Here is a 17,602-nt window from a genome sequence, read left to right as displayed (position 1 = left end):
CATAGGAAGCTGGACCCACGGAGAAACCTTTCTCATGGGCATCTCCCCCTCTACTAATCTCCACAATTCTCCTGCTTCCCCAACATGTTGAAGAGCAAGATTCTGCAGCCCAGAAGTCCCATCATCCAGGACAGGTGAAACTGAATGCTTGCCCCACTCCTGAGCCCCACATCTATCTCTTTCTTAAATCCAAGCTACCCCCATCTCTCAAGCCTCTTTCTCTTGCCCACCTGGGATCTCATACAATTAGACTTTAAGCTAAAATACCTCATTGCAGTTGGTTTACTTAGAAACCTATTTTTATTAGACTTTAAGCTAAAATGCCTCATAGTAGTAAATTTATCTAGAAACATATTTTAATATAGCTTTAATCATACAATTCTCTTTTCTGTATTCCCCCCCACCCCGCAAAATAAATTCTTCTTTTGATTTTGAAACCATATCCTGCCCCAATCCAGTCATTTATTGAGGCCAAACGTTTGCACGAATTAAAACTGGTGGAGCTGGCCACCTTTAAGGGCTAATTCCCCCTCAAAGCCCAAACATTGGGGTGCTGGGGCCAGGGCCAGTTCCATTAACCATTCCATTGAGTTCTATTGTACCTACTCTCAAGGAAGTGAAATTTGCAAGCCAGCCGAGGCTATGAAGACTTTGGTAAATATTAGTCCAGTGACTCAGACGCAATAGTGTGCTGATTTATTATTAAAGTTCGTAAAGATGACTGCAATTAAAAAGTTTCTAAATGCCATTGTCAGGCAAGATGTACCTAATATGAAAACCCCAAATATTTCACTACAGTTAACATGATCTTTGATAGTAAGTGTGCAAAGTAGCATGAACTCAATTAGTATCCAACCATGTTCAAAGCTGCTGTCAAAAGAGATTTTGAGGACTGAAAATAAAGTACACAAGAAGCCCACAGAATGATCAGGCTACAGGGTTTGCAACTATTTAATTCCACACACACACACACACTGCACTTTGCGTAGCTGGGAGGGTGGAAAAGAATTACATCTCAGTGGTCCAATTTGTAGAACTGATGCACAGCCATGAGAAATCTGCAGTGAAATCTCCCATGACTTAACATTTTGCAGCTGCGCTACAGAATTAATGCACATCATTATATTTCATGAATTAGGAAATCACTCTTCTGAAATTGAGCATCGCGTATTAAGGTTACCTAAAGCAATTTCAGTATGCCAATCACTGTAGTACCTATGGGCCAATTAAAATATTGCTGATGCAAATGACCCACGATCCTCTGCTTCAGCCCCATTAAGCCCATGCTGGTGTGGCTGCTATTCTTCATTTGACAAGCTCCACAGGGTGACTGACTTGCAGCCCTGAATGAGGCACTGACCCCCATGTTGCTTTCATTTTGGCAAATTGGGCTATTTTTGCATACCCTGACAGCAAAAAGGAGGGGGGGTGAGGAGGATTAACCTTGTAACTCTTTTTGAACACAGAATTTTCATTTGCTTTTTTGTTAATTACTAATAAGTCATGGAGAGAAAGCAATTGGGAAGTGGACCAGAAGTAGCTGCAAAAGAGAAAGACTCAAGTCTCTGAGTTTTAAACAGCTAGGAAGAACCTCACAAATGGCTGGTGCAGACATAATGCTGGTGATCTCTTAACCACAGTTAAAAGACTGAGAGTAGCCCAGGGAACTGCGTGCATCCTCTTTCCAGACTTCTCATAAGTTCAGTCTTAAACGTGGTTCAAATGCTACCCAAACCAGGGGTGGGGGTGGGGGGTGGGGACACTGGGAAGCAGCTGCTGTACTGCTACAGTAATGCATAAAAGGATACCCAATTATGTGATCCATGGCTTATATCAGCACTGATGCAACATTTAATCATGGTTGAGGCTGCTGAGGAAAGAGTGGAAATAATGTCCTGGAGGAGAGGAAGAGCCATTCCATGGCTCACTCATTGGTTTCATATTAACTAACTCCAGCTAACATGGCAAAGAAGCACCTTTTAACATGGTGATTCTCTTTATTTAGCAGAGGGAGACTAACTGGCCCTATCCACCCCCAGCACAGTACCCTCCAGTGACTGTTGCTGGTGTCTATCTTACGTTTCTTTTTAGATTGTGAGCCCTTTGGGGACAGGGAGCCATCTTATTTTTTTCTCTGTGTAAACTGCCCTGAGCCATTTTTGGAAGGGTGGTATAAATAATAAAACAAACAAACAATAAAACATTGGCTACTTGTTAGGTTTCTTTCCATTTAAAACAAAGAAGCTCAATTCTGTTTTCTCCCAGCTCCTTTCAGTCCTCCTCTCAGGTTTTCATTATATTGCTCTGATACCCTACTATATTATTTGATAAAAGAGCTTAACCACACCCACTGCTGCCTAAAATGCTGGAGAAACTGCCGTGTGACAAAATGTGTCACCCACCGGCCTCATCGCCATCCCATAGGCATTCCAAGGCCTCGGAGTTCCTATTTTGTATATTAGTGCTTTATTAAAACCAACGCTATAATGCCGGGAAGGTACTGTTCCCGCCAATTTCTGCAGATAATGAAATTACGAACAACGAGAACTTGAGAAGCCGCAGTTCGGGAAATGGGATAGATCTGCCAGTTCTGGATGGGTTACACTCCCTAGAAGGAACAGGTTAGCATTTGGGAGTACTTCTGGAACCAACCCTCTATCTGATACCTCAGGTGGAGGCGGTGGCTAGGAGTGCTTTCTATCAGCTTCAGCTGATTTGCCAACTAAACCCTTTCCTGGAAATGAATGACCTTAAGACAATGGTGCACATGCTGACTACTGCAATGCACTCTACGTGGGGCTACCGTTGTACGTAGTCCGGAAACTGCAATTAGTGCAGAATTCTGCTGCCAGATTGGTCTCCAGAATGTCCTGAAGAGAGCATATTACTCCAGTTTTAAAAGAACTACACCGGCTACCAATAGGTTTCTGGACAAAATACAAAGTGCTGGTTATTACTTACATGTATAAAGCCCTTGGTCCCAGGGTAGTTAAGAGAACAACTTCTTCGTTATGATTCCTGCCACCTATTAAGATCTTCAGGGGAGGTTCATCTGAGAGTACCACCAGCTCGTCTGGTGATCAGATGAGTACCACTAGCTCGTCTGGTGATGAGCAGAGAAGAAGAGCCTTCTCTGTACTTGCCCCAGAGCTGTGGAATACACTTCCTGCTGAGGTCAGAGCTGCTCCATTGCTGTTGTCTAGTTCTTTAGGAAAGAACTAAAGACACATCTCTTCAGCCAAGCTTTTTATCTATTGGGTAGTTTTTATTTTAATTTGATATTTTTATGTTTTAATTGTTAAAAGTTTTTTGTTTGTTTTATTGTTGTAAACCACCTAGAAACTTCAGTAGTGGGCAGTATACAAATATGAGAGAGAGAGAGAGAGAGAGAGAGAGAGAGAGAGAGAGAGAGAGAGAGAGAGAGAGAGAGAGAAGGGAGCTAGCAGTGTGGCTTATGTGAGGACAGGGAAGGGATTAACCATCCCTGGATTTATAGATTTTAAATTTGGTTTTTTATATTTTTAGCTTAAAATTTTTATTGTCATTTCACTGTATGTTTTTTTAGCTTTTGTAAACCGCCTTGAGATTGTTTTTAATGAAAGGCAGTATATAAATTCAACAACAAAATAAAATAAATAAATAAACATCCCTTCTTGCCTCCCAATCCACTTCTAAAAATGCACCCCTTTATTAGCATTACCAGGCAAACACAGCTTTGGATTACTTCATAATATGTAGTTCTGGGTCTCAGTGAGATCAAAGTATGTCTACTAACCTTGATTAGACTAACCTGAGCTAGAGGTATCTGTAGTTTATAATTTCTACATCTTTAGAAGTGTTATCAACTCTTAGAACAGGACTGAATACAGATGGCCATTTAGAAAGTAGAAACTTATCCACAGTGTTCATACAACCACTTCCTAGCTCAGCTGGTACAAGTTACCCCACTATCGCAGATTAAGCCCTTTTGCCCAAGGTAGCCTGTACTGTCCTGCAAAGTAAGAAGAATTTTAACACACATCAGGCACAGATGTGCAACAAAATGTATGGTAAAATGGTTGCACTCACCCAATGGATAGACTAGCCTTCTAGATGTATCTCTAGGGGAGAAACCTGAATATTTTCCCCTTTATCCAGGGGAAAAACCTGGAAATAGCAATCAGGCTAGGATAAGTCTGCAAACTCAAGTTTTATAAAGGGAGGCATGCACATAATCCTACATGTATGTACCTGAGTGTGGGTATTTTGTACTTGGGAGTGTGTAAAGTAATATATACAGATTTGTGTACAATTAGCTGGCTGACAGGTTGAACGGGAATATGTATTCCTTTGTTGACTGGAGGATAGCACTGGATTCCTCATATCCAAGTAGGCATCATTGTGCAACTGGATACTCATATGTACACAATCATGATCCACATGATTCCTGGTCAAACAAGCAAACCAAATGTGCATCTCCCTTGTTGGATCAGGATGATTGTCTTTAATAAATGAAGACAGCACTCCCTAGTATGTTCATAAACATACACAGAAGGCAAATTACCTAGTACAAAGTCAAATATGGATCTTACCCTTTAATGAAAGGGTATGATAATGGATGGGTTCAATTCTGAACAGCATGCAGTTTAATAAAATACAGGAGACCCTTGTTATCCACGAATCACAATTTCATGTATCCGCAGGTGGCTCTTAGAGAGCCAATTTCTTTATCTGCAGCATGAAATATAGGCGATTTTTGCCTACCTGCAAAAGGTTAAGAAGTACATGATGTACATTTTTGCTGAAGTCTAAGCGCTTCCACTTCTGTTGCCATCTTGCAATTTCATCCATTTTGCATTAGCTTGAACAATTTACCATTTGAAGCCTACACATTCAACACAACTATGGCAACTATAGTTGATTTAAGTAAATAAACAAATAAATGTTGTCCTTTTGTGCACTGTTAGTTGATTTCAAACTAAATGAGATTTGAAGTAATGCAGTTAAAAAGTTAATTATCTCATGCTCCAACATGAAATAAACCTTTCAAACAGAAACAGTCATTTTAAAGTTATTCTAATCAATTTGTTGTAGTTGTTTGGAAGTTATTATGCATGCATGCATGCAATCCAAAACTTTTTTTCTGTGGGGAGATGCAGAGATCTTAACTTTCCAACATTCACCACCTTCTTCCCTCTCCCCCATCACATGTAACTCTAGTCTTCTTTTTGGCTGAGAGAAATCTATGCAGCAGGAGCCTATGGAAGAGAAGCTCTGGGGGCCAATAGTGATACACCTGGTCACATGAGTTTAATCCTTCATTATTTCTGGAAACAGATCAGGTGCTTGGGAAAATGCCATGTTCCAACAAACACAGAATACACAGTCACTCTGTCACTTATTTTTCATGGAGAAGAAAAGTGGAACTCGAGAGAGATTTTCCCAGCATATAATCAGTTTCTTGGGGGAAATTCAAACTGGCTTTATCTAGAAATTATCTAGACCCCATTTCAAACTGGCTTTAGGGCAGGCTATGGGGTTGAGACGGCCTTGGTTAGCCTGACAGATAACCTTTGCTAGGAATTGACAGAGGGAGTATGACTCTGCTGGTTCTTTTGGATCTCTCAGCAGCTTTCAACACCATTGACCATGGTATCCTTCTGGATCGCCTGAGGAATTTGGGGATAAGAGGCACTGTTTTACAGTGGTTCTGCTCCTATGCCTTGGGTAGATTTTAGATGATGGCACTTGGTGACAGTTGCTCTTCTAAATGGGAGCTGCTATATGCAGTCCCTCAGCGCTCCATTCTGTCACCAATGCTTTTTAACATCTACATGAAACTGCTGGGTGAGGTCATTGGAGGATTTGGTGCTGGATGTTATCAATATGCTGATGACACCCAAATCTATTTCTTCTTGTCATCAGGAAATGACAGTGGTGGTAGCCCTTTAAATGCCTGCCTACAAACAATAATGGGATGGATCAGGGATAGTAAACTGAAGCTGAATCCAAGCAAGCTGGAGGTGCTCATTGTTGAGGGGTCATAATCTGCAAGATAGGATAGAGCTTCCTGTTCTGGCTGAGGTTGCACTTCCCCAGAAAGAATAGGTTCTGAAGGACTCCAGATTTTATTCTCTCCTACACCAGCCTTTTTTTAAAGGTAGCAATATAAACATATTGGCTTCTTTATTATTTTGTTTATGGTTCAAGCAGCACACTCTCTCAGTGGCAGCATGAAACAAAAATGCCTTTAAACCTCAAGCACACTGCATCCAGGAGCACTTCTGATAGTGTGTGTCAGACTTGATAAGAGATTATGATCTGTCATAAAAATAAACAGCCTTAGAACTCTACTTGCTTGCAAGCTGCAATGTATCTGTCACCAGAACTCTGTTAACTGCAGTCACAAATGGCTCAAACAGAATGTCAGGAAACATTTTTGGTTGCTTTCTTAACAACTGAGGTGCAACTAAATAAATAAAAAGGCTAGTTCCATGTTTATTTTTTTAAAAGAAGATTATACAAACAATTTGTTTTTTGTACTTAAACAATTAATTTAGCAACAGCCATGGGTGGGGTCATAAGCCTAAACACATTCCTCTCCCAAAGTCCTCTTGATTGTCATTAACAAGATTAAAGCAACTGTACAACTACCCCCCCCCCCACACACACACACTATCAAGCTTCTCTTCCAATTTCACATTAAGAGCAGACATAACTGCAAATTTCCCCTCCTCCCCCGCTACTGCTCCATTTGCTCAGAGAAAAACAACTGTATGAATCACACACATCCAGGCAGAGTTCATCCATAAAGTATCTTTTTCAGGCTACAAAAGCAGCTGCTTGTTCATCTCTTGCCAGAGGTTACACTGGCAAAGACCATCTGGGCATCCGGTTCCCCTGCTTTGGAAAAGATGAAGGCACAGCTATCATCAAGACACAGAAATTACTGTTTGTTGTTAGCTGCTGTTGTTACCACAGTGCTTTATCTACAACTGCAACAAAATTAACAATCTGCCAGCACATCAGGACTTGAATGTCCACTACCCAAACTAAGTGAAAGTAAAATACTGCTAGCAGGTCAAGTAAATGCCTTCAAGTCAGAGAGCAATGTTTGCTGGCTGAAGTAACTAGTATGCTATTTCTTTGGAAAGTAACACCAGATGTACACCGAAGATCAACAACTTGCATTTGGTCCCCAGCAAAACTTCTTTTCTTTTTGGTATGCTTCGCTAGAGTTGCCCATTTATTGCTGGCACCGGGGCCTTTCCCCTTTTCACAAAATTAGAGATTCGCAAACTTCCCCCAGGAGCTGCCTACTACTCACTGAGCCCTTTCTCACAAATGAGTGAGAGGGCTTGAGGGCAGGCAGCAGGGAAGGCGGCAGAAGCTCACCTTCCCCGCAGACAATCAACATGGAGTTGCTGGGCACACAAATTGCACATCCAGATGGTCCATGGCTGTGAAGGGCAGCACGTAGGTATGGGGATTGGGACACATCATCCAGGCTACCAAAAATCCCACAATGCACTGCACAAATGCTCGCTCCCTAACCTCATTTAAGAACCCGGCTGCTTAGCCGTGTTTGCCACCAAGGCACTGCCAGGAGCCAAGCAGCTCCCGGCGGGTCTCATGGGCAGCCAAGCCCGGACTAAACTGCCCTGGCCCGGTTTTGGCTGCTCATGAGAATAGCCTCCTTATGGCCTATATACTAGCCACAGAAATACAAATGCACAGCTTAATACTGTGGCCACAATTCTCTATGGAGACTCACATATTTAACTTTCTGTGTCAAGCAGATTTCTTAAAAAAAGATGTTCTAGTAAGAACTCATCTGCCTACTTTCCTTTCACTATCATCTTAATTGATAATTACCATCCTCACAAGTTTGCCCACTTCACCCTTAAACGTTCACATGTCTGCCATCTCGAACTGGGGTGGATGACATCCTTACAAATGATGCTGCCACTGAGGTGTCTCTATGTGTCACTCACTACAACTGTATAGGGATGTGTCCAAAATTGTTTGGTGCCTCCTCAGGGAAGTGCCTAACCAGTTTGAGTGCCAGCATTCAAACCAGTTCAGCAAGGTGGGGGTTGGTTCCTTTAAAAAGCAGGTAAGCAGGACCTTACCTGCTCCTCTGCCGCCATGCCACTTTTCCGGGCATGGCTCCCAGCAGCCTGCATGCAGCATCAGCACACACATGGCTGTTGTGCATACACAGCAGCCATGTACATGCTAATGCCATGCGCAGGCTGCTAGAAGCAGCATTGCAGCCACATGCAGCCTTTTGAGCAGTGAAAGCCATGCCCAGAAAAGCGTTGGGGCGGTGAAGGAGCAGACTTTTTAAAGGAATCAAGCCCTGTGCATACAAGACGTTTGTGAACAACCCTACAACTTTACCAAATTTGGTTCAAATTGGTTAGGCAGTCCACAAAGTTAGCCCACTTGCACCTCAAATATGCATATGTCTGCCATCTTGAACCGGGGTGGATGACATCATCACAAACTATGATGTTGAGGTGTCCCTATGTGTCCCTACAATTGTACACAATCTGGTTCATATTGGTCCAGACATTGCAAAGTTGATAGGGACACACACACGGACACACAGTACGCTGGGTGATCTCATAAGTAGGGATGTGCAAACAATTCGACGGTTCCGGGGTAGAACCAAACCAACCCCAGTTCGGTCCAAACCCAGACTGACACCCCCTCCCCCGCAACAGTTCGGGGGTTTCACAGTTTTTAATTATTATTTTTTTAACCTTTAGATTCCCGGCTAAAAAAACTACACAAACCCCCCTAGACCAAACCAAACCCGGGGGGGGGCAGTTTCTAAGGGGTGCCAGACTAAACTGGTCCAGTCAGGTTTAAGTCTGATCCAGACTCGAACCGAACCGAGGAAGGGGATTGAAAATAAAAATACTAATATTATAATGCCCTTATACAAAGCTATGCTGTGGCCACATTTGAAGGTCTGCATACACTTCAGGTCACCATATCTCAAGAAGGACATTGTAGAACTAGAAAAAACTAAAAAAGAACTAGAAGAGGTCAACTAAGATGATCAGGAGCCTGGAACACCTTCCTTATGAAGCAAGGCTACAGCATTTGGGGCATTTTATGTTGGAAAGGGGGCAACTATGGGGAGACATGACAGAGGTGTATAAAATTATGCATGGAGCAGAGAGAGAGAAATTTTTCTACCTCTTTCACACTAGAACCAAGAGCCATCCCATGAAACTGAAGGCCAGGAAATTTAGGACTTAACAAAAGGAAGTACTTTTTCACACAGCACATAATTAATCTATGGAATTCTCTGCCATGGGATGTGGTGATGGCCACTAGCTTGGATAGCTTTAAAAAGGGACTTAGACAAATTCATGGAGGACAGGTCTATCAATGGCTACTACTCTGGAAGTGGCTATAGGCCACCTGCAGCCTCAGAAGCAAGATGCCTCTAAATGCCAATTGCAGGGAATCAACAGCAAGAGAGAGGGCATGCCATCACCTCTTGCTTGTGGGCTTCTCAGAGGTATCTGATGGGCCACTGTGGGAAACAGGATGCTGGACTAGATAGGCCTTGGGCCTGATCCAGCAGGGCTGTTCTTATTTTATTATGTCTCCTAACGTATTTATTTATTTAGAACAAGTACAAAGACCAGACTTGGGGTTAGCTAACCCTCCCAACAAAATGATAGCAGTGTACAGACAAACCTCATTAATTGCGGATCTGGTATCCACGGTTTCACATATCCATGGTTGGGTAATTGTACCTGACCTCAGTATACACGGAAAAATCCAGCAAATTAAGGGGTCAAGACTTGTGCATCCACAAGTTGGGGATGGGCAGGAATGAAATGACCTCCGAGGTCATTTCTGCCTGACATTTTGTGGCTTGTTTTTGTGGGGGGCAAGGGAAAACATGATTGGGGGGGGACTTGTGATTTTGCACTTGCGGGGGCATTGCTGGACAGCTGGGGACACACAGAGCACAGTAGGGCACTTCCCCAAATTTCCCCCACTTTCAGTCTTTTTTGTCCCTTTTATCACTGCCCCAGGAACATAATTCCTCAATTCTCATTACCTAATGCCCCACTATCTGATGTTTTGCTATCCAACCCCACCCCCCTCGCCACAATGGGACGGAACCCCAGTGGATAAGGAGGTTCTCTTTTGCTGGTCAATAAACATATAAATGAACTGAAATCAGAGGGCCAATATTAAAAGTTAGAATAAAAGAGGCAATTTTATAAAGGTTAACAACACTCAAGGTGTATTCAAGAGTGGTTGCTGATTTCTGGGGGCTGCACAGATTCTGCCTTGGGCTAGCTTTGCTTGTGCTGACAGCTGCTTCTCATCCATTTGTTCTCCCTTCTATAGCAAGTAACTATAGCAAGTAACCTTCTATAGCAAGCTTTCTCCTCTGAAGTACAATGGCCTGAAGTTCTCACAGATCGGGGGGAAAGAGCAAGACACTAGCTACACTTGGGCTGAATCCCTGAGTGCAAATAAGGTTTCAGTGTTTCAGTTGGAGGATTAACTCCAATGTGTACACATGTAGACATCCCAGGTATAGCTCATCCTGGGAGGCACTGATCAGAATGCTTCCCCCCAAAAAGACCTTGAACAAGCCCAAATGCACATGGAATTTGTACCCAGACACTGACCACCATCATGAACAGCATGTCTCTGCTAAATGCTGTACTTAAAAAAATAAAAATAAAAGTTCTTCATGACCAATTTATAATTAGTGACACAGATTTAAGTCAAGGTTCTATTCTTCTCATATATTATTGTGTGTAAATGCTGACCAGGGATAAATGACTGCATCTAATTTTTAAACAGCAGACATATTCTAAATTGAAGGCCAGCAACACTGAATCAAAGGCAAAGGGTTCTAACTTCCTGCTCCTCAATATAAACACAATGGTTTGTATTTGGGCAGAGCACATTCCTTATGCACCTCAGCAATATTTGACAATATACAGACAATATTTGCTTCAAGAGCCCTTTGTGTGTCAAGTGAAAGCACCTGGTGTGTTTACCATAATTGGGGGAAAGGGCTTTGGGATCAGGTCTGTAATGAAGCATGAAGGGAAGCATCGGGAGCCAAATTGGCCCCCTGGCCATCTACTGCCTACCCTTTGTGCTACAAATGGTTAGACTTCATTGTTGGCTATTGTACCGCTGGGATTCTTTATCTGCAGTATCACCTCCCAATCCATTGTAAACTGCTTCCACATTAGCTCAAAGCCCAAACCACTTGCTAGTTGGCATTCCCTAAAAGCTAGCTTTCAGATCTTTGTTCCATGTGCCCAAAGCTTCAACCATAATTACTAAGCACATTTGACTCTATACAAATATCAGTTAACAGAGACAACTGGCATTTGTTTAATACCGAAGGCTAGATTTAGAGTAATGCTCCTTATGAAGTGCCAAATTTAGGAATACATTTCTAAAGTGGTGATTAGCAGGCAATGTTTTGAAATAATAAAGGAAAAATATATAAACACATACTGGTATGCTCCAATCTGTCATTTTAAAATATCAAACTTGGAATACATTTCTGATAAATCAAACTTTTATAGCGATGTTTGCATTTATGGAAAATACTGATTTACTAAAATACTGATTTACTAGGACAATATAAAATACTACATCATAACATAAAAGAAAGCTATCTGCATCTTTTTCTAATGATAGATATATTACAAAACACTAATAACAACCATGAAAGCCAGTGATGATTAACTCAAAATATGAGTATAGGGTTGTCAAGCTTTGTAGAGGAACAGCCCTATATTCCTCCTAACCTTTTTACTGCTGCCATCAAGCAGACTTTTGGTATGTCTGGGTCCACTACAACAGCCCTTAAAAAAACAAAAACAAAAAACTCCTCAGTAGTGTGGAAAGGCTTATAGGCGTGGGGTGGAGACTAGGGATGTGCAAAAAATTTCGGGCACAGAACGATCTGTGCCCGAAACGAACAATTTCGGGTGATTCGGGGCCGAACCGAATCACCCCCGATGTCCCCCGATATTTTTCGGGCACGAGCCGAATCACCCGAATTTCGGGCATGAAAAATTCGGGTGATTCGGTTCACGGTTGATTCAGAAAAGGTGTGAATTCTCATTCTATCATAGCAAATGAGATATTTTTCAATTAAACAACTCTCATGACCCCACTTTCACTTTTTCACACTTTCCTTTACTATGAATAATATGAGGAAGTAATCAATTTAGCACACTTCACCTTATGAAGACAAACCTCATACAAATAAATTCACCATAATTCACCCCTCTGCCCAATCACTCTTAAATTGGGGATGGGTGGTAGCCTCCACCCATTAGGCACTATCTACCAGCCCACCCCACTCCTTTGGGGCAGATCCACTTTCTGCCCCCAATCTGCCCCAAAGACACCCAAACTTCAAAAATTCTCAAAAAATCAGCCCTCTGCCCAATCCCCCTGAAATTGGGGTGGTAGCCTCCACCCATTAGGCACTACCACCCCACCCCACTATTTTGGGGTAGATCCACTTTCTGCCCCCAAACTGCCGCAAAGTCACTAAAACTTCAAAAATTCTCAAAAAATCAGCCCTTTGTCCAAACCCCCTGAAATTGGGGTGGTAGCCTCCACCCATTAGGCACTACCACCCCACCCCACTATACTGCCCCAGGCCCCACTTTCTGCCCCAATATGCCCCAATCTGCCCCAAAGACATGAAATTTTCAGAAATTTACCAAAAATCAGCCCTTTGCCCAATCCCCCTGAAATTGGGGTGGTAGCCTGCACCCACTAGGCACTACCACCCCACCCCACTCCTTTTGCCCAGATCCCATGCTATGCCCCCGAACTGCCCCAAAGTCACTAAAACTTTAAAATTCACCAAAAATCAGGATTTTGCCCAATCCCCCTGAAATTGGGGTGGTAGACTCTACCCATTGGGCACTACCACCCCACCCCAAAATTTTGCCCCTGGGCCCCTTTTTACCCCCCCGAATCGATTCGGATTCGGATTCGGATTAAATCCGAATCCGAACCGAATCAAGGGTGATTCGGGTGACCCAGATTCGGGCACAAAACAGAACAGGGGTGATTCGGTTCGGGTCCGAGCCGAATCACCCGAAATCCCGAATTGCACACCCCTAGTGGAGACAATCAACAAACTCCTAATTTATTTATTTTTAACAAGTAAATTTACTTTTAGGAAAATTGGTTCAATTAAAACATTACTTTTGCAGTAAAAAATACAAATTCAAAACAGTTATTAACAGAGCAGGTCAGGGAGAATAAAAACTAGAAAAACACATCTACTATCGGACTCTATACTAGTCCCTACTCAGAGGAGTTTGGGCTTTCTTGTCAGCTTCTGACTTGCTGGGTAGTTCTGATTACAGTACATGTCTGGGGCTCAATCTAGCCTGGCTCTTCATTTTCTTCTTAGTGATTTCAGTTGGGTTTCTCCTTCCAGCAGACTGATTTCCGGGACGCTCTGAAGCACTTCACACAATCAAAATGAAGTTCCTCAAGGAGGTGTGTGGGAAGAGCGGGCTTTCTCCCGCACATGAGCAGCGCGCTTGCCCTGGACTTCCATAAAGGGCCTACAGGTACATCACTTGATGTCAACACTTGATGACACACAGCCAAACATGTGAACCAACTCAGTTGAAAAAGCACCGGCTCCATTCAGACATCATGTCAAACCAAGATGATTTCTGAATTGTCCAATCACCACTGTATGCTGAGCAAATGGAACACGAAAGCAGACAAGTAGCTGCAAACAATGGTCTGCTTAATTTATATTTGGAAATTTAAACTATGATTTAGACTTTCAACAATGGTTAGCACAAATATGTTGGTGTGATATGTCTACTGAGCCATTCTGTTTAAGGTAATGAGAATCAGCATCTATATAGTGTGTTTCAGGTTTTCAGTAGGGATGTGCGTTTCGTTTCGGATACAAAATGTTTTGTGCACAAACAGGCCATTTCGGCTGTTTTGTACACCCAATGCTCAAAACAGAACATTCTGTAGCCAAAACAAAACATCCTTGTTTCGGATACAAAACATTTTGTTGTTTCGGCTGTTTCGGAACTCCATTTTGAAATCGCTCGTTATTCCTTTTAAGGAAATTTAAGGGTAAAATTTACCCTCATTGGCCAGTGGGGCAGTGTGCAAAATGCATGGGACAGTGTGCATTTCCTTGTTGTTGTTTCACACTGTTGTGTGTAGATCAGTTGCATTTCTGCAGGGGGGTGGGGGGGTAGATGTGCATGACCTTTGGAAATCTGCCTGGTTCTTTGCAAACCTCTCCTGCTGTTGATGTGTGATGTTGATGTTATTTGGGGTGGATTCAGGGCAGAAAGGGGGCTTTGGGGGCAGAAGAGTGGGTCAGGTGGTAGCGACCCAACGGGTGCCTGCTGCAACCCAGATTCCAAAAGAATTGGAAAAAGGGCTGGTTTTTTAAAGAATTTCTGTAGTTGACATGTCTTTGGGGCAGATTTGGGGCAGAAAGGGGGTCTGAGGGGCAAAACAGTGGGTTGGTTTGCCCCAAGGGGTGCCTGCCACAACCCAGATTAGGAATTGTTGGGGTTTATGCATCTTTAAGGTTCCCCCCCATAGGGAATAATGGAGGTTTCAGCAGACCCATAACTCCACCTGGGGGGGGGCACTGGGGTAGTCGGGAGTGAGTGGTGTTGTAGTGCACATAGGGTGCCAACCATCCCCATGGGTTGCTAACCCATGGGGTGCTGGGTTCTGTTGTTTCTGAGGTGTTCTGAGTGTAGATTCTCTGGTAGCATATGAGATTTTCAACAACAAACCATGAATCCATTCTCATATCCTACCAGGGAATCTATACTCAAAACATCTCAAAAACAACAGAACCCAGTTGGCACCCTCTATGCTCTACACTACCACTCGCTCTGGGCCACCCTGGTGCCCCCCAAGTGCAGTTATGGGGCTGCTGAAACCTCCATCATTCCCTATGGGGAAGAACCTTAAAGATGTGTAAACGCCATCAAATCTTTACAAAGCAGCCATCTGCCCAATTCCTTTGAAATAATTCTGGCAGCTTCCTTACCTCCACTGGGCACTATCACCCACCCAACTCTGCTTTGGGCCACCCCTTTCCACCCAACGTGAAGCTATACTTTTGCTGAAACCTCCATTATTCCCTATGGGTAAAATCTTCAACTTCAAAAATTCACCAAAAATCAGCCCTTTGCCCAGTTCCTCTGAAATGTGGGTGGTAGCTTCCACCCATTGGGCACTACCACCCCCACCCACTAGTTTTGCCCTGGGGCCATTTTTTAAAATCCAAAACGTTTTGGATTTGGATTTTGCAATTTTGAACAAAGAACAAAATTGTGGTGTTTTGGATTGGCTGATTTCGAACAAAGAACAAAATGGGGGTGTTTTGGATTCGGGCCAAAACAAAACAGAAAAAAACCAAAATGCACAACCCTAGTTTTCAGTGTACCTCAGATACACTTCTGCATTAATAGTTACAACAGTCCAGTAAGGTGGACCTCTCCATATTGCATATATGAAGTAAGGATGGTGACTGAGGCTGAGACAGAACTGAAACTTACTGAAGGACCCCTAGTGCCTGCTGGTACTATATCAGGCAGCAGTGATATAGGAAGATTCTGAAAGGCATCATCTCATACTGCACGAGAGGAGGCAATGGTAAACCTCTCCTGTATTCTACCAAGAAGAAAACCACAGGGCTCTGTGGGCGCCAGAAGTTGAAATCAACTTGACGGCACACTTTAGTGAGGTAACAGCCAATGTGAGATTTGAACCAAGTTTGATTTGAACCTAGTTCACAGCCTTAGCCACTACATTACACCTACTCTCTGATTTAACAATGAGAAGCAATATGAAAGTTCTGTCTGTGATTATGGTTCAGATACACATGAACTGAAAGTCAGCAATCAAAATTTATAGTTTAATCATAGGGCATCAAGGTAATTTTTTAAAAAAACCAACACACACAACTGTCAATAATCCAATAATTTAAAACAAAACAAATCAATTCGCAGGACCCATGTAAGTCATCACTCGATGCTGTGGTGAACCAAGAGCATCAAGAATGGGGTAAGCTCCTCTTACACTAGAATGGAAATCGGTTTTTCTCTTCACTTCCAACTAGTTTCCCAAAATGCTATAACTCACAGCTAGCATTTTGCCTTTCTTGCCCCTTGTCCACCTTGATTTGATTGATTGATTGATTGATTGATTGAGTGCCACCAAGTCAGTGTTGACTCTTAGCAACCACATAGATTCTCTCCAGGATTGTCTGTCTTCAACTTGGCTTATAGGAACATAGGAAGTTGCCATATACTGAGTCAGACCATTGGTCTATCTAGCTCAGTATTGTCTTCACAGACTGGCAGTGGCTTCTCCAAGGTTGCAGGCAGGAATCTCTCTCAGCCCTATCTTGGAGAAACCAGGGAGGGAACTTGAAACCTTCTCCTCTTCCCAGAGCGGCTTCATCCCCTGAGGGAAATATCTTACAGTGCTCACACATCAAGTATCCCATTCGTATGCAACCAGGGCAGACCCTGCTTAGCTAAGGGGACAAGTCATGCTTGCTACCACAAGACCAGGTCTCTCAGTGGTGCATTCACTGTTTTATTGTCCACCTTAGAATGTTCAAATCTGATTTAAATGTAGACAACAAACCAGAAGTAGAAGTTTCTTAGATTCTCCCAAGTGTGTCATCAGAAATTTCTGTGGCACCCTAAACAAATTATATTTTGATGTTTCTCTTCTTCAATCCTTGAAATTGTATATAATGGAATTAAAACATTATCAGTGGTGTTTTAATTCTCCAACTATAAAATAGCATTTTACAAGGAGAAATTCCAGAACTATCTGGAACACAATACTAGGGTAATGGAACTGACAATTAAGAGTTGGATAAAACACTCATATTTAGACACTGGTTTTTAGGGAATCACCTGGAAAATGGTGGAAAAATACAACTGTTTTTAAAGAAGTTTTTTTCTATTATGAAATATGATTTGTTTTTTTTAAAAAAAACCCAATACACCACAAATGTGAATGAAGTCTACCTTAAAGGTTCAAATCCAAGAACATAAAAATGTGTATTATTATTTAACATGGTAGAATCTTTATTCTAGGCTTTCCAAAGTATGAGTTGGAAAACACATTTATAACACCATTCAAAAGTACTGTACCTAAGCTGCATTAGTGAAATTCATATTATTGGTTACTTTTGGCTATCGCAATCTGAAGAACTGCAAGCAAGGAGTTTTTTCCAGTTACAGTGAGCAAATGAATGCTAGACTAGTACTAATTCACTTCAAATGTGTTTTTCCCCTGGAGGTACAATACCTTATTGTCTCCTTGTACTTCTCCCAACCTCTGCTGAAGTTCTTTGATTTCTTCTCCCAGATGCTTATTTTGATCCCGAGAATTGCTCAGTAGTTGGGCAAGATTAGCCTAGAAAAATGACAGAGTTTCATCAGACAAGCATGAGTGAATAAAACTGGATTATTATTTCGGGACAGAAAAATATAATCAGGCTTAATTCAGTGATACATTTGTATTTAGTTTGACTGTTGGTGATGGTATCCAACGCTCC

The 17,602-nt window shown here is 42.4% G+C and overlaps 1 protein-coding gene across 4 annotated transcripts in view; it reads right to left on the bottom strand.

Moving 5' to 3' along the window:
- CCDC149 (coiled-coil domain containing 149) overlaps nt 1-17,602 on the bottom strand; it is an 87,836-nt gene that overhangs the window by 46,001 nt on the left and 24,233 nt on the right. For all 4 annotated transcript variants that reach the window (XM_053257497.1, XM_053257495.1, XM_053257496.1 and 1 more), the window contains exon 4: nt 17,353-17,460. In XM_053257497.1, coding sequence (XP_053113472.1) covers nt 17,353-17,460 — 108 coding nt within the window. The remainder of the gene's footprint in view (nt 1-17,352; nt 17,461-17,602) is intronic.

The sequence above is a fragment of the Hemicordylus capensis genome, chromosome 5, assembly GCF_027244095.1.
Source record: "Hemicordylus capensis ecotype Gifberg chromosome 5, rHemCap1.1.pri, whole genome shotgun sequence".
In the NCBI taxonomy this organism is placed as follows: Eukaryota; Metazoa; Chordata; class Lepidosauria; order Squamata; family Cordylidae; genus Hemicordylus; species Hemicordylus capensis.
Note: the sequence above shows the minus strand (reverse complement) of the source record. Positions and strands in the feature narration are given on the sequence as shown.